This window comes from Ochotona princeps, chromosome 22 (assembly GCF_030435755.1).
Source record: "Ochotona princeps isolate mOchPri1 chromosome 22, mOchPri1.hap1, whole genome shotgun sequence".
NCBI classification, from domain to species: domain Eukaryota; kingdom Metazoa; phylum Chordata; class Mammalia; order Lagomorpha; family Ochotonidae; genus Ochotona; species Ochotona princeps.
The window spans coordinates 35,208,142-35,233,571 of record NC_080853.1 but is presented as its reverse complement, the minus strand read 5'-3'; the positions used below and the strand labels follow the sequence as shown (position 1 = coordinate 35,233,571).

The window sequence follows — 25,430 nt, the reverse complement described above, 5'->3', positions numbered from 1 at the left end:
TTTCCAAACAAGTAGAGCTGTGGGTGGGACCGGAGTGTGGGAGGAGGTTGTCCTAGCTGGTGTTGTCCTGGTGGCTGTGTCTTTGTGTCACCCTGGTGATTGACTGGCAATTAATTGTAAGAGAAAAGCTAAAAACAAACACTTGCCATTATTTTTTTTTTTTTTTTTTGTTTCAATAGTGCTTTATTAATAGACATATTTTTTTGAGAATCACATTATGGGAGATAACAATTTATACTAATTATTATTAAAATAACAAATCAACAATTCAAAGATCGTAGGAGACAAGGCAGTTTCACAGATCTTTGTACTTTATGGACAGTGGTGACTGTAGAGCTCTATAGCTTAGCAATTGCCATTATTTTTTTTTAATAAAAAGGAGAGAGAGAGAGAAACAGCAATTAAAATCTTTTTACAGATTATATAGACACACCTTGATGGGCTTTGATCTGGATTCATGTATTGTTTAAGTAGTATGCAGTATTGTAGTATAGTAAATTTGTATGATCAATTGAAGTGGAGGGCAAACTGAAGGGTCAAGGGCAGGGACCAGGGAGCCCATGTTTTAGGGTTCAGAAAGGGAGGTGACTGGTTAGCCAGTGTTGCTGTAGTGTCTGCACTGAGAATTTGCCCTTTCTGCACAGCTGTCCCCAAAGAAGACGTGGGAAGGCTTCATCGGGGGCTTCTTCGCTACTGTGGTATTTGGCCTTCTGGTAGGTGATGGCTCCCAGTGGGATCAGGGAGTAGATAGAGGTCCCCACCAACTTCAGAGGCCTGGATGGGCATCAAGGGGTGTCTCCCGAGGTCAGGGACTCTTGCTGAGTGGTGGTGCCCCTACCCCAAAGATGGGTTTGAGCATGACATGCTTTGCAGTGGGTTCAGTGGGCTGGCAGGGTTGGCTACCTCTGTCACCATGTGCAGGCAGGGTCCGGGCAGTGGGAGGAGCAGAGGCCATGTGCACCTGGTTCAGTCTCTGACGCCTGGCTGTGGCGGTCCCCAGCAGGTGCTGTGTTTGTCAGGCATCTGATAGTTCGAGGTCAGGGTGAGTGGTACCTGTGCAGTCCAACCCAGATTGTCTTCCTGCTTTCCAGGGAGCTCCTGAGCCTCGGGACAGCTCTCTGCCCTATTGGCTGCTGCCTGTCCCTAGTGTGGCCTCTCCCAGCTTTCTACTGGGTGCCAGTCCCCTTTCTCCTTCCTGGCTGCCTCTTGCTGTGCCTTCCCCTAGTTGTGTTAAGAGCCCCTGATCAGACTGGCCTGAAGTAGGGAGGGGAGAGCCCATTGGGTTTCTGATGCTCATCTCTTGAGGGTTTCCTGGCCCTCTTTCACGGCTTTGGAGCTTGGGCCTGAGTGGGTGAGAGCTCAGTGGATCATGAGCCTGTGTTTTTGTTTTGTTTTTTTTTTTGTTGTTTTTTTTTTTGTTTTTTTTTGTTGTTTTTTTTTTTAAGGTAGAATGCCTGTGTGGTGAGGCATTAACCTCTAATTTAGGCTGTAGTGTGCAGTTAGCAGGGTTCGGGGCACCATGGGGAATGTGGCTGGTCCAAGTGCCTATGTCCAGGCTGGGTAGCACAGCTTGCCTCCTTGCCTGCCTCCTTCCCTCCTCAGCTCTCCTACATCATGTCCGGGTACCGGTGCTTCGTCTGCCCTGTGGAGTACAACAACGACACCAACAGCTTCACGGTGGACTGTGAACCCTCAGACCTGTTTCGGCTGCAGGAGTACAACATTCCTGGGGTGGTCCAGTCTGTCATTGGCTGGGTATGTGCCAGGGACTGCCAAGAGCCTCTCGTCTGTCACCCTGCCTCTGAAAAACGAGCTTCATCCCTCCAGAGCTGTAAGCCAGGGTGGAGGAGTGTGGTCCAGGCACGGTCAGGAAACACAGCTGCCACTTCCAGTGTGAGCCCATCCTGCAATCCCTCCGTGGGGTCTGTGTGGCCGGAACTCTTCTCCTCATGCTCTGACGTATTTGCCTCTTAAGTCTGTTGATGTGAAGCATAATGAACAGAAGCAGTGGTGACCTGAGTTAAGGCAGCGGCTCCCCTGGGCCCCGCAGGTGGTGGAGCCCTTATGCCACACTCGCCGCGCTCTGAGGGTGTCCGGGACCAGCAGGTGGTGGGGCCTTCATGCCACACTCACCGCGCTCGGAGGGCGTCTGGTAAAACTGTCAGCTGGTTAACTAACCCTTGACCTCGACGCACACACCTTTATAGACATGGAGGGCATGCGCAGAACATTCCTGTTGGCTACCGAAGTGTGGCGCTGGCTGGGCGGAGTACTTAGGAGCTGAATTCCATGTGTTTTTCTTGCAGTGTTTCTTTTTGGTTGAGTGCAACCAACAAACCAGAGTTTTTTTTTTGTTTGTTTGTTTGTTTTTTTTTTTTTTTTTCACAAACCAGAGTTTTTCAGATGAGACTACTTGGCAGACATTTTCCTTAAAACAACAAAGTGAGATTGTCATTCAACAACAACAACAACAAAAATAACTGACAGTAAATGTTCCCATGATAAGATTTGGCTTTCAAGTGAAAATTAGAATTTTATAAGGAATGTCCCTACTACTGTGAGTTTGACAGGCTTCTGCTTAAACTCTCTTCCCATAAGCTCTGTGGTAATTTTAAGGTGATGTTTTGGTATTGTTTAATGAGATATTGTCCAATTGGGAAGATTTGTGTAACTGAAGGAAGCGGTGTTTTCCAGGTGGCCAGTGCCTGGCGTTACACAGTCAGGCGGGAGTAAGGGATCCATTTTGAGACAGACCCAGGGGCTGCAGATGGCTCCTGGTTGGGTTTCAGGCGTCACATGACACCTCAGTCAGGTGCTGGTGGGGTGCCAGAGAGCCCCCGCAGTTACCCAAATCATCCCCTGCTTCAGCGAAGTCACGGCAAGACTGCATGTTCTAAATACCCTTCCACCAACTCAGCATGCTGCAACAGCGTATCTTTATCTTTCATAAAACCAGATGTTGGTGATATACAAAAATCAGCGGAGGATGGGGAAGACACTTTTAGTGTATGTAAATCGATTCTGTAAAAAGTTGTTTCTGCCAACCTGTGCCGAAGTTGAGCTGACTGTCCTCCGCTTCTGTCCGCAGAAAACTGTCCGGATGTACCCCTTCCAGATCCACAGCATCGCCCTGTCCACCTTCGCCTCGCTCATTGGCCCCTTTGGAGGCTTCTTTGCAAGTGGATTCAAGCGGGCCTTCAAGATCAAGGCAGGAGCCCCTGCTTCCCCACCTCCTCTCTCCAGCCCGCCAGTCTGCTGGTGCCCCCTGCTAGCTGCCGCCCCTCCAGCACTCCAGGCTGTCCACACTGGGCGTGAGCCATGTACTGAATGAGCTGGATGCAGTGAAAAGATGTCATTCTTTTTTTAAAAAAAGAGATTTCTTATTTTACTTATTTGATTAGCATAGTTGCAGAGAGGTGAAGAGGCAGAGAGATCCTCCACCTGCTGGTTCACTTCCTAAATACTGCAAAGCCAGGAGCTTTGTCTGGGTCTCCCTCTTTATCCTCCCCTATCCTGTTCCCCTTCCTCTCCCTCCCCTTCTGTCCTCCCATCCTTCCATCCTTATTTCCATTGGAGAAGTATATGTACAGAGAGAAGGAGAGACATCTGTTCCATCTGTTGCTTCACTCCCAAATGGCTGCAGCAGCCAGAGCTGAGCTGATCCAAAGCCGGGAGCCATGAGCTGCTTCTGGGTCTCCCATGTAGGTGCAAGGGCCTAAGAACTTGAGCCATCCTCTGCTGTTTTCCCAGGCCATAAGTAGGGAGCTGGATGCTTAGTGGAGCAACCAGGATACAAACTAGCGATGATATGGGAGCCTAGCACTTTTGCAAGGGGAGGATTAGCCAGTTGAGCCACTGCACTGGGCCTGGCGTTTTTCACAATATACATTTCTATTTAGTTTTTGAAGACCCCTCTCTTCCAAAGAACCTATTGTAATTTATAAGATTATAGCCAGAGGCTGTTAATAGTCCCAGCATCAGATTCAGTATTTGTTTTCATTGTCCTCAGCTACTCGGAACAGTGGCTGGACACAGAGGTGTAGGTGCTTAGCCTGGGGAGTGTGCAGGCCGAGACCAGGCTCAGCCCCTGCTCTCTGCTTTTACAGGACTTTGCCAATACCATTCCAGGCCATGGAGGCATCATGGATCGCTTTGACTGCCAGTATCTGATGGCCACCTTTGTCAACGTGTACATTGCCAGCTTCATCAGGTAGCCTGGTGCCCTGGAGCCTGGGGGCAGTACCAGCAGGCTAGCTTCATCTCCCTGCGTCCCCGAGAAGATCTCTTAGCTGTGAATGCAGTGAATGTGTCTTCATTTGTGGCCACTGGGGGTTCTCAGCCCTCCCCACCCCCTATCCCATGCCCCCCAGAGCAGAGCAGACGTGAGTAATCAGGCCCCAGGAGCCTCCAGGCCGCGACTCAGTGCTGTTTCTTGGTGTTCTGTTCCAGGGGCCCTAACCCCAGCAAACTGATCCAGCAGTTCCTGACCTTGCGGCCGGATCAACAACTCCACATCTTCAACACACTGAAGTCCCACCTGACTGACAAGGGGCTTCTGACAGCTGCCATGGAGGACAAGTAGGGGCCGCCTTGGCGGGGCGCAGGAGCCGGACTGAGCAAGGGGCAGGGCTCCAGGGCAAGGCCAGCTGGTGGGACTTAAGCACTGACAAGGCTTCAGTTCACTGTCTTCTGTCTCTCTCTTCCCCCTGTAGGGTGTTTTTTATTTTTAATTTGTGAGTTTAAGAATCTGTATATACAGTCTGTCTGGATTTGGGTTGTAAGCTGGGAAGAAGTCACAGGAGGAAAACCATTTGGATTTAAAACAAAAAAAGAAAAGCACCAACCAGGTACTCACCACCCAGGAAGACAGTGCTGCGTGGCTCAGGGTGTTTGCTTGTGGTCCTCTCAACGGAGCTGTCTCCAGGCTGAGGCAGTCTGGGCGTCAGTCCATGTCCTGCAGCTCAGCGTGCTCGTCGTGATGTCTCTGTGGTCCCTGAGCCTCCCTGGCAGTCCCCGGAGCAAGTCCCTGGGCCCTGGGAACAAGGGGAAGGTGGCCTGCCACGGCCGGCGGGCCAGAGGCCTGCTCGTCAGACAAACCTTCTGTCCACCCTGACACGTGCAGGGTCAAAGTCAGCCCGGCTTTATGTGTAAATAACATGTTCACCTTCATCACAGATGAAAAGGAGGTTTCAGTTTTTACTGTTTTCAGAAAGCACGAGAAATTATTTATAGTTGTCTGGAGCAAGTCCACACTATAGTAGTTCAAGTGCGTGCAGTAGAACATGCTATCCTGAGCCCCCTCCCTTGTGGCTGGGGCCAGGGGGCTCCTGTAGGGTGGCCTGGCTCACTGTCTAGTCCTGGTTGGCGCTGTTCACGTAGTCCTGTAGACTTGCTGCTGCTGAATCCCTTCCGGGGCTTTGTGTGGGGCAGGGGATGGCAGCCCGCTGTCCGTGTGCCCTCTGCCAGGACATGCTCACAGCTGCTGTGTTGTGTGTGGGTGGGCTTCTCCGAGCCGGAGTGTGTGTGTGTGTGTGTGTGTGTGTGTGTGTGTGTGTCTCTGTGTGTTTGAGTGTCTTCGATCTCTTGTTTGTGCCACTGATCTCGGTTGTGCCACACACTCGTCACTGCACCCGCCAAGTCCTGCTTCAAACGGGGGGACCACACCCGACCGACCCTTCTGCAGAGCAAATGCCGACTTCTTAGACAATGTGACCCTCTAGAAGCAGTTCGTGTTTGACCGGGGGGACCTTTTGTCATTGTTTGTTGAAGTTGTGATTTATTTTCTCCCCTCCCTAACAACAGGGGTGATATTGACTCTGGGAAGGCAGATGCAGCCAGGCCAGTGGGCAGTGGAGTGCAGGAGTGGGAACTTAGTGGCCATACGTGTTAATGACTTCATGCCCAGGGCTGATGGCTTGGCCTTGTCTCAGTGCCCAGGGCTCATGCATGGCTAAGTCACGTTGTTAAGCTCCCCTCCCTGGAAGTGTGCGGCCAGCCCCCGTCACTCAGGCTTCCAGTGGAGACCCAGCCCTTGCAGATTTCCAGCTTCCACATCTGCCCTCCTCACGTGTGCAGTTGAAGCAGCTTTTCTTCCCCTGAGCTTTGATTCCATTTCAGCCTTGTGGCTTTAATTTTCTCTCTAGATCCAAGCCCCATTTCAGAACATGACTGCTGTGGCTCATGTAGGAGACGTCCCTTGATTTTCTGAGCTGGCTTCCAGTTGCACTCTTCTGCCAGTCTAGCTGAGCAAGCTCATGTCACGGGGGGCCCTTGGGACCCTGAGGACGGGCCTCAGGCCCCTGCTAAGTGGGTCGGGATTGCAGCTGCGGGTCTTTGCGGACAGCTCAGGAGTGCCAGGGCAGTTTTCTGAAAAGGGAACTTGTATCACCAAGAAGGGTGACGTATCAACCTGTCGTGTTCCACTGTGGCATCCGGTGGGTCCTGAATGACGGGGCTGAGCTGGGGTGCAGCTGTAGGGCTGCGTTTGGAACCAGGGAGCCTGGTGGCAGCAGTGAGGCTCTGGTTGTTCCTGGGGGATCCTGGGAGGCAGGGCTGGATGTTTACTGTACCAGAGTGGAGGCATGAGAGCAGGGCCAGGGTTTGTTTTCTGTCCCCAAGGCCTGGCGGGGAAGAGGGCTTCCCCCAAGAGCTGGAAGGCAATGCCACCTCGTATCAGTTTAGCATAATGCCCGTTTCCCCTGTTTGACCAATCACAGCTTTGGGGATCCTAATGAATGGCATACCTTGCTTTCAAAGACTCATGGGGGCGGGGTGGGTCAGAAATAAAATGTGAACGAAATGCTGTATTTTCCCTTTCCTTGGAGTCAGTATCTAATCCCTTGCATGGTTTTATGTTTGCCACATATTCATGTACTGCCCCCCATGTTCTCCAGCTCATGTCCTAGGCTTCTCACTGCAGCTGTTGAGCTTGATTCTTCAGGTGCCCACCCGAGCTCCTTAGCAGGCAGAGAGCTTCCCGCTGGAGCTGGAACTCATTGAGTGTCTTGTGTTGCACCTGCAGGACATGGACCAAAAAGTCCCTACTCCCCTTGCTTCTGGGGACACAGTGCCGATGCACAGAACTGCTGTGCTATTCCTCCCTCGAGCTCAGGCAGCAGCAGTTGCTGTTAGCACACAGGTGGTTAAGATCGGGAGCTAAGGCATGGAAACCCTGAGATGGGGCTCACAGTGGAAGCACCCCTGCTGCATGCTGTCGCCCCTGGTCCCGGTGTGGCTGCCATGCTGCGAGCTCTTGCCCCTGGTCCCTGTGTGATTGCCATGCTGCGAGCTCTTCCCCCTGGTCCCGGTGTGACTGTCCTGCTGCGAGCTCTTGCCCCTGGTCCTGGTGTGCTCACCCTGCTGTGAGCTCTCACCCCTGGTCCCTGTGTGATCACCATGTTGCGAGCTCTTCCCCTGGTCCTAGTGTAACCGTCCTGCTGTGAGCTCTCACCCCTGGTCCTGGTGTGATCACCCTGCTGTGAGCTCTCACCCCTGGTCCCTGTGTGATCACCATGCTGCGAGCTCTCTCCCCTGGTCCTGGTGTGATCACCCTGCTGTGAGCTCTCACCCCTGGTCCTGGTGTGATCGCCATGCTGTGAGCTCTCACCCCTGGTCCTGGTGTGATCACCATGCTGTGAGCTCTCGCCCCTGGTCCTGGTGTGATCACCATGCTGTGAGCTCTCGCCCCTGGTCCTGGTGTGATCACCCTGCTGTGAGCTCTCACCCCTGGTCCTGGTGTGATCACCCTGCTGTGAGCTCTCACCCCTGGTCCTGGTGTGATCGCCATGCTGTGAGCTCTCACCCCTGGTCCTGTTGTGATTACCCTGCTGTGAGCTCTCGCCCCTGGTCCTGGTGTGATCGCCATGCTGTGAGCTCTTGCCCCTGGTCCTGGTGTGATCACCATGCTGTGAGCTCTCACCCCTGGTCCTGGTGTGATCACCCTGCTGTGAGCTCTCGCCCCTGGTCCTGGTGTGATCACCCTGCTGTGAGCTCTCACCCCTGGTCCTGGTGTGATCACCATGCTGTGAGCTCTCACCCCTGGTCCTGTTGTGATTACCCTGCTGTAAGCTCTCGCCCTTGGTCCTGGTGTGATCACCCTGCTGTGAGCTCTCACCCCTGGTCCTGGTGTGATCGCCATGCTGTGAGCTCTCACCCCTGGTCTCGGGCACCTGGACTCCCTGTGTGTGTCCATGCCACCCACTGCCAGCGCCCAAGAAGTGCGCATCTGTGGTTTACTCTGAAACTGAAACCCTCTGAGGCAATCCAGGCCATGCTCATGTTTATTGTTTTGTTTTTTATTTTGTTTTATTTTATTTTATTTTATTTATTTATTTTGCCTGTTTCCTGTCCCTGAGTATTTTAATGCTGCCTGTAGAAAGTGTTCACTCCTAGTGTTTAATATGTGTGAACTGGTCCCTTTTCAGAGGGATGAAAGACAGTGGTTGGCTTTATACAGGTGGAGTTTGAAAGTATTTTTATGGTATTTCCCCCCTCGACCCTGGACTTTTCTCCCGCAACTACCTTATTTGAGAAAACTCAAGCATGTGTTTTAAAGGGAGACTGCGCAGACTTGCTGAGTTGGCTGGAGCCTGAGGCAGGGGATCCCTAGGTTCAGATCCTCACTCTGTCGCTGAGCCCCCCGGTAGCTCAGGCCTTCCCCACTGTGGACAGCGGGGGGCAGGTGAGTGACTCCAGGCAGAGCGCCCCTGCCTGGAATACTGTGCAGGTTGATGGGGTAGGTCGCCTGTTTGGTAATGAGTTAGGCTGCTGTTGTTTCTGTGTCAAAGGGAGGCAGAGGAGGGTCTGGCTCCTTGGTACACTGAGAGGACGGTGCAGAGGTGCCGAGGTGAGAGGGCCGACCCGTGCAAGGTGTGCAGGTTGTTGTAGCAGGGAGCCCTGGGCAGACACAGCCCCCGTGCTTGTCTGGGACACAGAGGAGCCGGAGCAGGCACGTCCACTCCTGAGATGCCGCTGGTGCCTGGGCAGAGCCTCCTGCCGTTCCTATCTCGGTCAGACTGCACTTCCTCGTCCCTCTAGCCACTTCCGCAGAGTTGCCTTGCTTCCAGAGCTGGGAGATTCACAGCTCCTACGTCCTAACTTGGTTTCCCTTGTGGGGTGGGTGCCTTGTGGTATGACCTGCACAGGGCGCTGGAGTGTGGTAATGAAGGGGACCCTGATGGGCTCATCCCTCGGTCCTGCACGGCACTCGTGTGCCCAGGAGGCTGGGTCTCTGCTGTGTGACTGCCCTGTCAGGTTGACCAGATGACCGTGTTCACCGGCTGCTCTGCAGGATGAAGGTGGGGCTTTGCTTTGGGGCTGCCTCTCAGCTGCACAGCAGGCTAGGGGGTGTGTGCTGTAGCTGGGTGCTCGCATGTCCTCAGAGCTCAGGAGAGTGGCAGGCAGAGGGGGTGAGCTCCAGTGGCTTCCAGAGCTGTTGGCTGTTTGGAGACCCCATGCCTTCCCTTCTTCTCTTGCAGATGCTTCTACTGAGGTTCTTTCTCTTGACGCTTGAGCCAGTGAGATACCAGCAGGTGTTTGTTAGTCATGATGGTCATCACGCAGTGCTTACTCTGTGCCAGGCACACCGCTAAGGGTTTACATACATTATCTCTTTTCGTCCAGAAAGCCATCTTTGATTGGGTACTATTCTCATGCCCTCTTGATTAATGAGGAAACCATGGCCGAGAGTGATGACCAAGGTGGCAGGCATGGGCTCGCATGGCCTTAGGTCTGGGCTAGTCCCTGGGCTGCCCTCACCCTGCCTGCACTACTGACGTGGTTGGGGTTGGGGTAGGGGATGGCACCTTCTTCCTGGGCTGCATGTGGGATTGATGGAGGGAGTGCACATCTGCTTTCAGCATGCCTCCTGGCACATCATAGCACTCAGTAAATGGGAGTGATGTTTAAGGGCTCAGCCTGCCCTTTAACACACTGTGCTAATGCCAGGGATGGAGGGGGTCTTGGCCACCAACATGCTGCCGCTGCCCCGCACCCCTGCTTTTCCCAGGGAAACGGAGCAAGAGAAGCAGCCCACCTTATGGCTAGCACGGCATCCCAGTGCTTCACACAGCCCTGGGAGGCCGACCCTGACCTCTTCCTAAGAGGGAGGCTGAGGCCAGAGCCCTGCAGGGCTCTCCCAGGTACTGGGCACCACTCAGCTAGGCCGGCCAGCTGGTGCTGTTGTCCCAGGTACCATCCACTTATCCGTGTGGCGGAGTCTGTCCTGGGCTGCTGGGGCGCCATTTTCTGCTCCCCAGTGGGTTCCTGCACTGTTTTTGCTGGTTTCTCTCAAAGGAGCACCGGTTTGGCAAAGGGGTTAAGGATGTTTGTCAGCGGGCCGGATGTGCATAGCTGGTTTTCTGAGTGTCATTCCTGCACGTCCTCGTTTAGCTGCTCCGTACGCAGACAGCAGCCTGTAGGAAACCCAGCGCTCTGATGTCTCACGGGCTGGGTGGCCAGGGGCTGAGCATGAAGCAGAGGGCAGAGCTGGCACCAGGAGCCAATAAAACAGTTGGCCTAGGAGGCAGAAGAGCGAGCCAGGACCTGGGAGGCCACTGGCAGTGCAACAGAGTGAGCGGAGGCAAAGGAGGGGCTGGGAGTTCACTGGGGTCTGGTGTCACAGGCCAGCCCTGCTCCATCCCAGAGGTCCGCGATTGTGCTGTTATCTTGTTGATTGATGTCCAGCACCCCTCCCACCTGGAGCGGAAGAGCAGCCAGCCCCTGCCCGCCTCCCCAGCCCCTGCCCGACTCCCCTGCCCCTGTCCGGCTCCCCTGCCCTTGCCGGTGCCATTTTTGGATTTCTCCCCACTCAGGATTTATTTTCTTGGAAAGGTCTCCCAAACTTAGCAGTGGTTCCCCGCCTCTTCGGGGAGTGATCTGTGCTGGGAGTGCCAGGCAGTCCTGCATGGGTGACCCATCACTGCCAGTGTCTGCACCTACCAGGGGTCTACCCAGGACAGTTGCTCGGCCCCCTCCCCGGCTCGCGTGGAGGACACACAGAGACTGGGTGTTAGTGTCTGTTTCCTGCCCTCAGAGTGTCTCTCAGGGCTGGGGTCCGGGGGACAGTCCCGGTGGCCTCCTACGGGGGGTATGCGCCTGTGCGCTGCTGTGCCATGCACCTGCCCGGCTGGTGTCGTCCCAAAGCAGCACCTGTCCCAGCTGGTCCTTCTGTGTGCACTGCTGTCAGTGTAGATTCTTAGCACAATGTAAGAACACGACCTACTGTACATGGAAGTATCTACCTTATTTATATACCCGAGTGTTCCTACCATACAAATAAACACATTACGTTCTAGATTACGTGTGGGTCTCTTTTATTTTATTTTTGATAATGTTTGGGTGAGAAGGGTCAAGGATCAGGGGAAAGTGGGCAAGGCCATTGTTTGCACATTTTCTTTTTCTTCTTCAGTGTCTAGGAGAGGGCACGCCCAGCCTCCCCAGTACCCAGTGCCATCCCAGTGCCATCCCAGGGTCCCCGTTTGGAGCATGTTCTGAGGATTCCGCTCAAGTGATTACGATGGTTCCAAGATGCTGTTGATGTTGCCACTCCCAGGATTAGTAAATCCTCCCAAGATCAATTGGCTAACGTAGTCCACCTCAGAGTCTCCATTCACCCAGAAATTGGCTGTCTAGTTTCACTGGAGTGGTTGATGAATTTGTTCTACCCTCCTTCCTCTGCAAACCAGTGGGTGCTGCAGCCCAGCCCAGCCCAGCCCAGCCCTGCCCTGCCCATCACACATTTGGCCCTCACACCCAGCAGCGGAAGCTGCCCAGTTAGAGTGGCCCCCAATAACTCCCACTGGACCAGCCCCCCAGCTCTGGTCCTTGTACCTGCCAGCATGGGCAGTGGATTGATCCGGTCTGTCCCACATCCCATTTAGCACTTGTACACATCATTGGCCATTGAAGCCTAGCTCAACCCAACCGACCCCACCCTCTAGCCCACACTTGTACCATTAGGTGCCACTGCCCATCCAGCCATGCCTGCCCCCAGTCCTGGTTCTCAGGATATGACATTCTTGGCTTGGTTCGGTGAGTGCATTTGGAAGGCCATGGTGGTAGGAGGGGTGGCTGCCTGGTGTCTTGGGTCTCTGGTGTGGGACGGCATTGCTTCCTGGGGCGCGCTGTTCCTAAGGGCGCCTTTGCCCTCACAGGCCACCCTCCTGGCCTGTGCCCACCTCTGTGCTCGTCCTTCAGCCTGCTGCTGGCCATCCCTTCTGCTCATCACTAACATCCTCATTCTGCAGCTGGCTGCTCCCCACCCCCTCACCGGACTCCCACCCATTCTCAGGGCTCCACTGCCACAGTGATCTGCAGTGCCAGGCCTGCGCATCTGGCCTGCATGGGCCTGTTTCCAATGGCCCATGGGGCCTCTTCACAGGGGCTTTGCCTGAGCAAACACCAGCTCTTTTCTCACACCTGCCCTGCAGCCAGCAGTATGGAACTCGTACTGTCCTGTCCCCTTGGTGGGCTCAGGATCCAGGAGAGAGGCCTGCCCTCTGCACCTCCTAGATATCCTGAGATTCCTGCTTGTTGTCCGCCCCTACCCTGCTCTGCCCCCTTCACACCTAACCAGAATTTCCGTGGCAGCCTTTGGCCTCTTCCTGCAGGGCAGCCACCCCTCCCTGCAGGTCCATCCCGTGTGCTAGAACCAGCGTGTGCTGGGGCGTGCTGAGCTGGCCAGCAGCCAGAGATTTGCCTTTGGCCGGGATCCTCTGGCTCTCCTTCCCACGGGGCATCCAGCATTGGGACTTGCAGAAGTTTCTTGCAGCAATATGGTGAAGCTGGTCTTTGATCTTCAGAGCTGTCAAAGCGATGATTCTCAGATTAAGAGAAGGAATACCTGAAGAACCTGGAGAGGGCTTGGTGCCCAGACCACACTCCAGCGTTCAGAATCTTTTGGGATAGAATGCAGCCTTCAGTGTTTGGGGAAAAGTTTCTCAGGTGGTTCCGAGGTGCAGTCCAGACTGGAAAGCAGTGGCTGAAGCTCCCTCGAGCAGGCACCCTGTGCTGGTGCCCGTGGCTGAGGTTCCTGATGTCCTAGGGGGCCTTCTGCTGTAGACAGTGTGTCTCCCAGGATGCACTCAGCCTTTTTGCAACTTACGATTTTTTTTTTTTTAAATAAAGATGTGTTATTTGGACCTGGTGTGGTAGCCTAGCAGCTAAAGTCTTCGCCTTGCACACCCTGGGATCCCATATGGGTGATACTTCTAATCCCGGCAGCCTCACTTCCCATCCAACTTCCTGCCTGTGGCCTGGGAAAGCAGTCGAGGACAGTCCAAAGTCTTGGGACCCTGCACCAGTGTGGGAGACCTGGAAGAGCTCCTGGCTCCTGGCTTCGGATTGGCTCAGCTCTGGCTGTTGTGGCCACTTGGGGAGTGAATCAATTGATGAAAGGTCTTTCTGTCTCTCCTCTGTATATCTGACTTTCCAATAAAAAAATCTTAAAGATGTGTGTGGGGACAGGACACACACACACACACACACACACACACACACACCTGTTGTTTCTCTCCCAGTCACTTTCTGAAGTGCATGTGTGTGTGGGTGTGCATGGCAAGTCCATGTCATGGAGCGTCTTTCATGGCCACTGCCCACGGGACAGCCTTCCCTCCTGTGAGTCACACGGGTCCCTGGGCGCCCTGCCCACTGCGACGGTTGTCAAGCACTAGAATCTGGGAGGGGCCCCAATGGAGATAAGTCCACATCTTCTGTGGGTGTCGCCTGCAGAGGTCATGTTACCCGGAGGCCTGGCGGCTGGCTGTGCTTGCTGGGTGGCACGTTGAAGGTGCAGCTGTTTAGCTTTTCCGTTTTGAAGTGGTTTTAGACATGCAGAAATACCGTAAGAATTCTCTGCTTCACTCAAATTTCCCAAATGTTAGTATTCTGTGCTTCACTGTGTCCTCCATTTGCATGTTAAACATGATGCATCCTCTCCTGTTAGGCAGCCTCAACTTTCATCAACTTTCAGCAGTGGTCACTCGCAGAACTTCCCGGCTCCATCCCTTGACTGAGGGCCTGGTGGAGACAGAGTTCCCAATGCAGCGAGGCAGTGCCGTCTTCGGCCGGCAGAGGGCAGCAGAGGGCCACCTGGACCACAGCTGTTTGGGATCCTGGCTCTGCCTTTATTCAGCAGCTTGGACAGAAGCCTCAACTGCTCAGCTTACATCTCTAGGAAATGGACAGTTGAGTAAACCTTAATGCCTCTAATTCCTTGCTCCCAGGATTCCTTCATCAAAAACCTCTCCTTGTAAAATCAACTCCGTTGGTCTGAGAAGTGGATTTCCCAGGGGCTGCCCCTCGCAGTGGAGGCTGGGGTGGGGCTGGGACACAGGGAAGGTGGGAGACCAGGAGATGAAGTGGCCCAGGCTCCCTGAGGCCATTGGGAACAATAGTCCCCGGAAGGCTGGCCAAGCACCTTAGGCCCTTGCCTAGGTTCAAATCCTCCGAGGACTGTATTGGTATGTATTGGTTAAGGCAGTGCCTCAGTCCAATCGGTGCCTCGCTCCATCACTGCAGGCTGTGTGACCTTGGGCAGATGCCTTGGTCTCGCTGGACATCCGTGTCATCTGTGTGGTGGGCGATAGGGACTGTGCTCTGAGCACTGCAAGGGTTCATGAGCTCTGCATGGCCGCTGGCACATTGGTCCCCAGCACCCCCGTTCCTTCTCTTGCCTGATCCACACGCATCACCTTTTCACATCACCCTCGGGCTGGTCCCCTCATGGCTGGCAGCTTGCTCCTGGGATGGAATCTCGCTGCTCCTGAACACAGCTGTTGCTGCTGATTCCAAGCCCCAGGTCTGGGGCCAGTGAACGGAGCGCCAATCCTGTGATCAGACTGGCGTTTCTATAGCTGTGAGCATGTGTCTCCTGTTTATTCTCCCTCTCCCTCTTTTGGGAAAGTGTGGATATGGAATACATGTAATCACACAAACCCTACTCACCAAGGTTCCTATCTGTTAGAGAAGCAAATCACTCCTTCAGTTGGGTTAGTATAACCTTGTTGGACCAGGGGCATTGCTCCCTCAGTTCGGTGAATTCCTTTTCTTAGGGGGACAGACCGAAATCTGGGTCCTGCTTTCAAGACTGACTTCCTTCTTCGATTGCACATAAATTTATTTTCATTCAAACTTATTTTTGGGCCCGGTGTGGTAGCCTAGTGTCTAAAGTTCTTGTCTTGAATACACCAGGATCCCACATAGGCATGAGTTCTAATCCCAGTGGCCCCACTTCCCATCCAGCTCCCTGCTTGTGCCCTGGGAAAGCAGTTGAGGACGGCGCAAAGCCTTGGGACCCAGAACCCATGTGGGAGGCCCAGAAAGAAGTTCCTGGCTCCTGGCTTCGGATCGACACAGCACCAGCCATTGTGGCCACTTGGGGAGTGAACCATCGGACAGAAGAGCTTCCTGTCTGTCTCTCCTCCTCTCCGTATACCTGACTTTCTAATAAAAAAAAAATCTTTTAAAAAAACCTTATTTTCCTTGGCTCTTCTTATATACCAGAGCTAGAACCTGCCTAGCTGCCTTAACATTATCATTTACTTAATTTATTAGAGAAAGAGAGGGTGAGAGCCTTCATCACACTGGTTTCTTCCTCAGATGCTCACAGCAGTGGGGGCAGGATGAGTCCAAGTCTCAAGGCCGGCACCCTGTCCTGGTCTCCCACCTGAGCGGCAGGCGCCCAAGCACCCGGAGCACACGCCTGCTGTGTTAAAAGGTGAGCCTTTGTCGGAAGCTGGAATCAGAACAGAACAGGGACTCAAACCCAAGTGACCAGTATGGGACGCGGTGTCCAAGCAACGTCTTCACTGCTCTGCCCTACGCCTACCCTCCCGCCTCAATTTTGTAGTTGTTGTACAGTTTTCAGAACTTGTCTAGAAACTGATGTGGATAAATCTGAAAAGCAAGTCTGGTTTTCTGCAGAAAAGCAGAAGGTGCTCCCCAGGACTGGAGGGAGGGCGAGCACGTGGGGTTCACTGCTCTCGCGGTCCCGTAAGTACACCCAACACTGCAGAATGCTGTATGGGGACATGGTGACAGTGCTTCAAGACGAGTTTTAAAGATGAGAGAGGCCACACGGCACGGTAGCCTAGTGGCTAAACTCCTCACCTTGCATGCCCCAGGATCCCATATCCTGGCTGCTCCACTCCCCTTCCTGCTCACATCATGGGAAAGCAGGACCGGACAGCTCAAAACTGTGGGAGATCTGGAAGAAGCTCCTGGCTCCTGGCTTCGGATCAACTCAGCTCTGTTGTGGCCCCTTGGGGAATGAACCAGTGGATGAAAGACCTTTCTCTCTGTCTCTCCTCCTCTCTGTATATCTGTCTTTCCTATTAAAAAATAAATAAATCTTAAAAACAGAGAGAGAAAAAGCCCTTGGGAGCAGAACTGCTGATCTGTTTTACAAAGGTCCCCGTGAAGTGTTTCAGTAGGTTTGGAAGTGAGATACTTTTTGAAATAAGCAAAAATATCGAGTCCTGCAAAAAGCATCAGGGAAGAGTGGGGACTTATCAGTGCCGGCAAGAAATCTGCATAATCGGTGATGGCAGAGAGGGAAAGCTGAGTGTCACAGTTCATCACAGCCCAGGCAGCGCAGTCAGCGATGTCGTCGCTGCAGGAGCTTGGGGAGGAAACTTGTAGCTACTACAGTGGAATAGTAATGGAAAGCAAGGACTGAAGGAAGGTGCCCTCCAATGATTTTATCATAACATGTATTGGGGTTTTTTTAAAGCTTTACTTATTTTTATTACAAAGTCAGATATGCAGAGAGGAGGAGAGACAGAGAGGAAGATCTGCCGTCCGATGATTCACTCCCCAAATGAGCGCAATGGCCGGTGCTGTGCCAATCCGTAGCTGGGAACCTGGAGCTCTTCCACGTCTCCCACATGGGTGCAGGGTCCCAAGGCTTTGGGCCGTCCTTGACTGCTTTCCCAGGCCACAAGCAGGGAGCTGGATGGAAAGTGGGGCAGCAGGGATTAGAACCGGTGCCCACATGGGATCCCGGTGCATGCAAGGCGAAGACTTTAGCTGCCAGGCTACTGCACCAGGCCCAAAAGAAATATTATTAAAGCCCCCACTTTCTACACATAAGGACATTGATGCACAGAGAGTTATCACAGCTTTATTCACTACATTGAAAGAAAATGGAAATAACACATTCATGAATGGAGAGTCAGGCTGCAGTACGACAGAAACCACACCATGAAATGTTACGTACCCATCCCAAAAACATGCCACAGTTATTTGCAGCTATTTCTGCAACATATTATTGAGTGAGAAAATCTGCTATCATGTGTTCCCATTGTCATATGTTAGTTGCCAGGAACCTCGTCCGTATGTGCATGCATCTTACTTGCACATCATGTGTACTGTCGTGGCAGAATACACCTGGGGGATCGGGTCCAGGATCCCCGAGGCTCCCCAGAACACGGATGCTGAGGCCCTGCATGGTAAATGACATCCTATTTGCATATAACATGTGTATTTCCCCACATATCTTGAATCATCCCTGTTTACTTCTAATGCCTAATGCAATGTAAACACTATGTGGAAAGTTGGTAAAGTTGCGTACAGAATAATGACAGGAAAAAACATCTAGATGTGTTTGGTGTAGGTGGAAAACATCTGTTGCTTTCCCCAAGATTGATTTGAAGAGTTACAAAGGGGTAGGGGGAGAGAGAGAGAGAGAGTCTTGTATCAGGTGGTTCACTCCCAAAGTGACCACGGCTGCCAAAGGCAGGACATCTTGCTGTGCCATCTGGATGCTCCACCCATGTGGCCGAGGCTCAAGGACTTGAACCCTCTCCCACTGCTTCTCCAGGCACATCAGCAGGAGGCTGGGTTGGAGGTGGAGCAGTTGAGATTCCAGCTGATGTTCATATGGGATGATGATGTCGCAGGCGGAGCCCTTCCCTCATACTACAATGCCTGGCCCCACCTCAGTATTTTCCATCCAGGGTTGTTGGTTCAATCTACGCAGTGGAACCTTGGATGCAGAGGACCACCTGTATGCTCTTAAATTTGTTTTCCCACACTGAATGTTCGGGAAGTTGAAAGGGTTATGAGAGTGCTGAAGACTTACCTGGATCTGTTCCCATTATCCAAAATATTGTTCACACGCTCGCGCCACTCATGGGCTTGGCCAATCAGTCCCACTGTGTCAGTAATACTTGAGGCTTTTGGGATCCACAAGTTAGTGAAAACTTCCTATGGCAGCACATGGAAGTCTGTGTTAACACCACCCACTTCCTTGTGGGTAGAATGTGACAGCTTCCATGACTGTACCTCCCCCGCCCCACCGCAAGCAGCAGAGGACTCTGAGTCGTCTGCCACCCTCACTCCCCCTGGCATCTGTTTTCACTGTCCCCTTATGGAACCACCCACTTTACAACACTACTTAAATACATTGCATTTCTATTTAAAGCTGCCTTCACACAGTTGGGAACATTTGGGGCAATGATACAACAAGGGTATGTATTGTCTGTTGAGTCTGCCACATGGTGGGCATGGTGAACGCTGGTCTCTGAGCGGCAGGTGTCAGAGGGAAGACAGGAGGGGAGGGCAGGAGGCCAAAGTCAGGAGGCAAGAAGTGGAAGAGGGTTGAGATCGTTCAGCAGGTGAGTGGATCTCTGCCCCTTCTCCAGCTGTCTGTGTCATAACTCTTGTCTCACTTGTGCCTGGCATCTCCACTTTGCTCAGTGTGGGAAGACCGCCTCTAGTCCCTGGCTGGCACTGGGCAGGAAACTACAGGGGTCTGTCAGCCCTTAGTTTTAGGAGAGAAGTTGTTCTGTGTTGATATCAATCCATTTGTGCAGCTGTAGTAGAAACCCACTGGCTGGCCATTCATGAACAAGAGATATGTCGGGCTCTTGTTTGCGGAGGCCTGGAAGTGTAAGGTCAAGACCCCTGGTTGCGGCTTGGACTCTGCTTCCAAGGCAGTGCCTTGAACGCCACATCCCCACATGGTAGAAGAGCAGAGAAGAACCAGCTCAGGCTGGAGCCTTTGCTTTAGGCCTATAATCCGTCCCCAAGGCTCTGCCTGCAGGATCTTCTGAACTCTTTGGGCCTCCTCACCTCTTCATACCGTCACTGGTACCTAAGTCTCAACATTTCAGGAACTGGGCATATTCTGGATAGAGTGGTCGTGGACACTGTTAGGCCTTCCAGATGGCCCTGGGACCCCTTCCCTGCTGTCTGTGTGCCTGCAGCTCCAGCTGCGGACGCTGGCACCTGTGCAGTGCAGCCACCTGGACTGGCTGGCCGTTCCATGAACTTCTCCCTGCATTGCTCCATCCCTAGTCCAGGACAGACAGAAGCTCGGCTCCCCACGGCTTTCCTTGGCACTGGACTGAGGGCTCCGCCTCCATGCTGCTTCCTTCTCTCTTTCCAGGCTTCTCCTGAATTAATTATCTAATCCCTAAGGATTTTTTTTTCAATTGGCTACCACACCTGTATCCTTTTCCTAGGTTCTGATGTGACCATGACAGTGGGCAACCCCATATTTGATTCCCCCCGAAAGTCATTCACTTCATATCCCATGTTCCCAGGAAAGAACTGGAGCTGTGTCAGCTTCCAGCACCTGCGACTCAGCAAGGAGATAGCTTTTAGGGCAGACCCCAGCTCTCCGGTGTTGGAGGACGAGGGTCTCAGAGGCCAGCATCCAGTCACCCCTGAGTGTCTTCACTTGGGGGCTCCTGGGAGAGATTTACGTGGGAAATTCGCAATTTACTGAGTGAGAACATGTGTTTTGGACTTCAGAGGAGGTGGTGATGGGGTTAGTGAACTGACAGATGTGTCTGTCATGGTGAGTGTATGGCTGTTGGCCCCTGAATCTGTGATAACATAAAATAGAAGCGCACCTTGGATTTTAGAGGGTGTCTCTCCCAGGTGGGACATGGCAGCTGCTAAATAACACAGCTAACCCATCAATTTTGCAAGTGTTGTTATGGTAACCATATTTTTAAAAGTCCCTAAATTGGCAAAGAACATGAGATTAGAACTATGTGACAACAAGAAGTGTCAACAATGACACAAATAAACCTACAAAAAAAAAAAAAAAAAGAAGAAGAAGAAGAAGAAGAAAGAGCCACTAAGAATACCAGAAGCAAATGCAAAAACACTCAAGGTGGAATAATGGTGCAAAGATACTTTGGGCTTGGCAGCGTGGCCTAGTGGCTAAGGTCCTCGCCTTGATCCCATATGGCTGCTGGTTCTAATCCCAGCAGCTCCACTTCCTCTCTATCTCTCCTCCTCTCAGTATATCTGACTTTGTAGTAAAAATAAAATAAATCTTAAAAAAAAAAAAAAAAGATACTTTAAAAAGTTAGCCATTGTGCTTGCACCTGCAGTGGACGCACAGGCTAGTGGGGGCCTAGGTATGGGGGCTTGCAGGGGACCTGGGGGACAGGGCAGGGGCATGTGGGGACCTGAGGGCTCACGCCCAGGCAGGTGGAGGGAGCCTGGTGACCCTGGCAGAGGGGGAGGAAAGGGAAGAATAAACCCTAGGTTAGCATGCTGGCCTGATGTCCTGGTAGACCATGCTTAGGGGACTTTGAATGGGCCTAGGTCTTGGGTATGTGGAGGGATAGGATCCCAGGCCAGCCCATGTGCCAGGAACTTGGGACCATGGAGGGTAGGCAGAGCTCTGGGCCAGCATACCACCCCAGTGGAAGATTGGTCTGCAGAAGGCTGGGCTGCCAGCATACCACCTCACTGGAAGATTGGTCTGCAGAAGGCTGGGCTGGGGAACGAGAGCGCTCCTGGGAACAGGGAGTGTGTATTGATCAGGGGAAGGGGCAAGGGGATGTGTGGTATGGAGGGTTGCTGACTTTCTTAGACCCAGCGGGCAGCCCAGGACGTGTGCTTCCTTCTGGCTTTTCTCCCACATCTCTCTACTTTGCAGACAAGCTCTCAACCCATCATGTTATCCGGTGGGTGAGTGTTGAATCCAGGGGAAAGCACGTGACTCTTTCTCTTGCCTCCTCTCTCCAAAGAGAGAGGCACTTGGGACCCATGGAGAGACAGAATGCTATTTCCCTTCATACTCTCGGAGTTAAATCACTTTTTTTTTTTTTTTTTTTTTTTTCTGTTTTGGAAGAGCACCAGTTACTTTCTTGTGTCCTGATCTTTCCTTTTGTGGTGTGCACCTGGGGCCTCTGGGAAGAGGAGATAACACATGTTGATTGGCATTGAAGCCATTTCGTCCCAACCAGCCCCACTATCTAGTCCACACTGGTGCCAGTGGTGCCACCGTCTGTCTAAGCCATGCCTGTGCCTGACAGAATTTGCCCCCTGTGCCAGCATATCTGCCAGTTGATGCTGTGACAAAGCCTAATCATTCCACACCCACACTGGCTTATGCATGTACCAGAAGATATAGTAAGCCCAGCCTGGCTTTTCCCTGATCCAGCTCACATGTAGGTCATGGGATGTGGCCCTGCCTGGTCTGGTTTGCTCCCATCCTGGCCCTCATGCTCAGCAGTGGGAGTGGTGGCCCAGCAGGGGGCACCTCGCAGCCCCCTCACTGGGGCCATCTCCATAGCCCCCCCCCCCCAGGTTTCTCATGTGCTGGTTGGGTGCTGTGGCCCAATACAGCCCACCTCACCTCTGCATTTGCCAGCAGGTGCTGTAGCTTGGTCTGGCCAGGCCCACCCCCAGTTCCAACTCACGCTGGTGGGGGCTACAGCCAAGCCCAGCCCTCCCAGCCCCAAGTCCCGGCCCTTATGCGGACTGGCTGGTATTGCACCCTGACCCGGCCTGACCCACACTCCATTCTGGCACTTGAATTTGCCAGTTGGTGATATGGACTGACCTAGCCTGGCCTGCCCCCCGACCTGCGCCAAATGTATGCTGGTGGGTACCATATTTTAGCCTAGTCTGGGCTGCTCTCTGTCTTGGTTCTTGCACTCACCTGCAGGGAGCGAGTCCCAACAGAGGAGTTCCCAATGCTCCCCCATCTGGATTTCTCCCAGTGCCAGGTCTCGCGCACACCAGTGGGTCCACGTGCTAGTCCACCTCCTGTCCTAGTAGGAGCAGTGACCTTTCCTTACCCACTCCGGCTCTTATTGTTGGGTGCTACAGCCCGGCCAAGCCTGGTTCATACCCAGACAAAGCTCACACATGGCTCATTGGAGGCAGAGACCTGTCCTGTCCTGTGTTATACCTACTCTTGTTCTCACGAGCACCAGTGGGTGCTGGATTCTAGCACAGTGTGTCACATCCCATACCCAGCCCACACACATGCCGAGGGATTCTGCAGCTATATCCAGACCAGAGTGCAGCCCCCACCCTGGCCCTTGTACTCTCCAGTGGGGATCACAACCTGGCCAGGGCATCCCCTTTGCTCCCCAGCCAGGCCTGCTCTCCTCCACAGATCTCACACGTGCCAGTGGTTGCTCTGACCCGGCCTGGCATAGCCCCTCATCTGTCTTAGCCTTTGTCTTTGGATGTTGCAAACTGGTCTGACCTAGCTAGCCCCTAGTCCCAACTCTTGCTGACGGGTGCTACAACCCAGCCCTCCTCGGTCTGCTCCCATCCCCAGCTCATCTGAACCAGTAGGTGTAATACCTTAGCCCGGCATGACCTACACTCCAGCCTGGTTTCTGCACTCACCAGTGGGCTAAGGTCTGCTTGGCCCTGCCAAGTCTGCCCCCTTCCAAAACCAACCCACACACTTGCCAACGGATAGGGCTACCTTGCCCAGCTTGCCTGACCTTTGGGTCTGGAACACATGCTCACCAGTGGGAACTATGGCCCAGTAGGAGAGTTTCCCAGGTTCCCCCACTCAGCCCACTCTCAGACCCAGATCTCACATGCTCCAGCAGGTACTAGGACCTTACCCAGCATAGTCTTTCCCTTCATCTTGGCCTTTGTATGAACTGGTGGATGTTGTGGGCTGGCCTGCACTACACCCTGTTTTAGGATGCACATGCAGGTGCTGCAGCTTGGACCTGCCCAGCCTATTCTCAACCCCAGTACCCGTGAGTGTTGACGGGTTCCATGTTCACACCTAGTTCAGCCAATTACTACTCCCAGCTCTTGAGCTAACCAGCAGGACTTGTATTTCTATAGGGTTGGGCCCACTTATCCCCCACAGAATCTGTTCCTGGGACTGGTTCTTTTGCATGCTGGTTAGTGTCATGGCCCTGCCTAATGTGACCTGTCCCCTGTTCCAACACTCAATCAGGTCCTTGGATCTAGCTGTGCTAGACAGGCCCTCAGCCCTAGCTTTCACATGGACTGGTTTGTGGTGGCCAGCAATACTCTGTGTTAACATGTCCATCTCAGGACTTTCATGTGACCTGGTGAATCAGTCTGACCCATACAGATCTTCCAATGTCTCCCCTCCATCCCACCAGGTCTCAGTCCCCTCACTTACCAGCAAGTACAGTGGCCCTGCTGTTAGGTGTCCCCAAGGATTCATTTCTCACCTACATGTACAGTGTCTGTATCCATGGATGTCCCTAGTCACTAATTCGTCACCCCCAAGTCCCCAGAGCTCATTGGCGGGTGGCCAGCAGGAAAAAGCTGGAGTCCAATGGGCATACTGGTCGCCCAAATAAAGTTGGTCCGGCCGCTTAAAAAGCAGCCAGGGGTGGGCTGCGCCCTCTGCTCATCAGCAAAGATTAGCTGACGAGGCAGATGCTGAATGACACACGTTTAAAAGCTTTTCCTGGTCTGTTGTCCTATTGATGTGTGTGTGTGTGTGTCCTGTCCAGCCCAAGGCAGAGGAAATGGTGATATGGGCAGGACTTGGTCCAAAGCCATCCTTTCCCCTTGGAAACTGAATTCACTTGGTTTTTCTCATCACCTCCTACTTGTCACATTCTTCCTTGTTAAATCTGGAATTGGTTTTCAGGCTGCAGAGCTGGAAGTCATCTACTGATTCTTCAGTCTGGGAAGCCATTTCGTTTACGTTTGAGATGCCGAAGGAGACTCTGTAAGAGCGTTTTAGCCATTCTGAGCACATCTGCCCTTTCCTGTTCACAGTCTAACTGTGCGCCAGCCACACGTCCGCAACCATAAAGCAACGGCTTCGTCTTTCCTTCTTCACATTCCGGCTGTGGAACTGGTGACCCATCACAATGTTCCTTCAGCAGACATGGACCGTCAGCTGGAAACAGCCCAGCTTCCTTTCGAAGATGCCTCCATTTCTGAAACGAAAGGGTGCCATTGGCACAGTGGAGCGGTCCCTGCTGACCTTCAGACACTAAACCTGAGGGACGAATGCGATGAGGTTAGGTGCTGGTATGCACTGCCTGATTTCTAAAAATGCCTTCTGTGTTTCAATGTGGAACTATCACGCTGGCTGTGTCTTCACTAATGTCTAAATATTGGCTATTAATATTATATAAAGATATGATAAAGAAAAGATAAAATAAAAAAGATGTAGATAGAAAAGATAAGCAAGAAAAAACACTTGTACCCCAAGGCTAAGATTCCTATACTAGCATTTTCATTTGATAACAACATCACACTTTTATTCACTGGAATATCACAAATACACACTATATTTGCAAGCCTTTTCAGTTACATGTCAATGAAAGGAGGATGGTACATCTTAGGATAAAGAGGAAAGGGGATGAATTCTATTAACAGACTTAATTGGTACACACTCTACTCTTAGAGAATTTTACAAGAAGAGCCAGGGTGGGGTACAAAAGATAATACAGTTATTATTCTATTTGTCAAAAACATAGGTAAGCTGCTTGGCTTTGGAACGCATTGGTTTTTTTAAAGTCAGAATTCATGAATGATTTTGCGTAGGCTAATCCAGCAGCGATGTTGCCTTTTGTGATGGTACAGTGATTGGACTATTAGGGATCTGTTGACTATTGAGAGATTAAAAACAGTGGTCGAAAGTTCACAGTAGGAAAAAGGAACTAACAGAAAATTACACAAACAAACAAATCCAAATAGGCAGACAGCTAAGTATTCCCTTCCCTACAGAAAGTTAGGAGTCGACTAAATGAGAGAGGTTCAACCCTAAACCAGGTGTAGCCTCAGCTGCAGAATGAATCAGGAAGAAATATGGGGACTCACAAGTCACCTGAGCCTCACCAGAGCCCAGTGGGGATGTTTTCCTCATCCCCACTTCCCGAAGGCAAAACAGGGCACCAAGGGCAGAACCTTCGCACGGAGCAGTCAGGAGACTGACACATTCATCTCATTGCCCAAAGGAATGTGGCGCTCTCAAGCACTGGTCAGAAAGAAGTTTTGATTCTTTTCTTGGAAACCAAGCCATTGCAGCCTGGCCTGGTTGCAAGCAAAATGCTTTTCTGGTAACCAGAAGCCTAGAGACTGCTTCTAGGAGCAGTCTCCCCTCCCCTCCCCTCTCCCCCAGGAGCTGGGTGGGAGAGCCCACCATCTCTCCATGAGGCTGCCAAGCCCACACAGGTGAACTTCACCTTGCCATTGTGTCCAAGTGCCTTCTA

General features: G+C 52.5%; 1 protein-coding gene across 1 annotated transcript in view; it reads left to right on the top strand.

The window, feature by feature from the left end:
- Positions 1-5,556, top strand: part of CDS2 (CDP-diacylglycerol synthase 2) — a 64,725-nt gene extending 59,169 nt beyond the window's left edge. Inside the window, exons 9-13 of the mRNA XM_004593342.4 lie at positions 645-713; positions 1,603-1,755; positions 3,089-3,208; positions 4,107-4,210; positions 4,450-5,556. Of these exons, the coding sequence (XP_004593399.1) occupies positions 645-713; positions 1,603-1,755; positions 3,089-3,208; positions 4,107-4,210; positions 4,450-4,582 (579 nt within the window). The 3' untranslated portion in view covers positions 4,583-5,556. The remainder of the gene's footprint in view (positions 1-644; positions 714-1,602; positions 1,756-3,088; positions 3,209-4,106; positions 4,211-4,449) is intronic.
- The last annotated feature ends 19,874 nt before the right edge of the window (positions 5,557-25,430 follow it).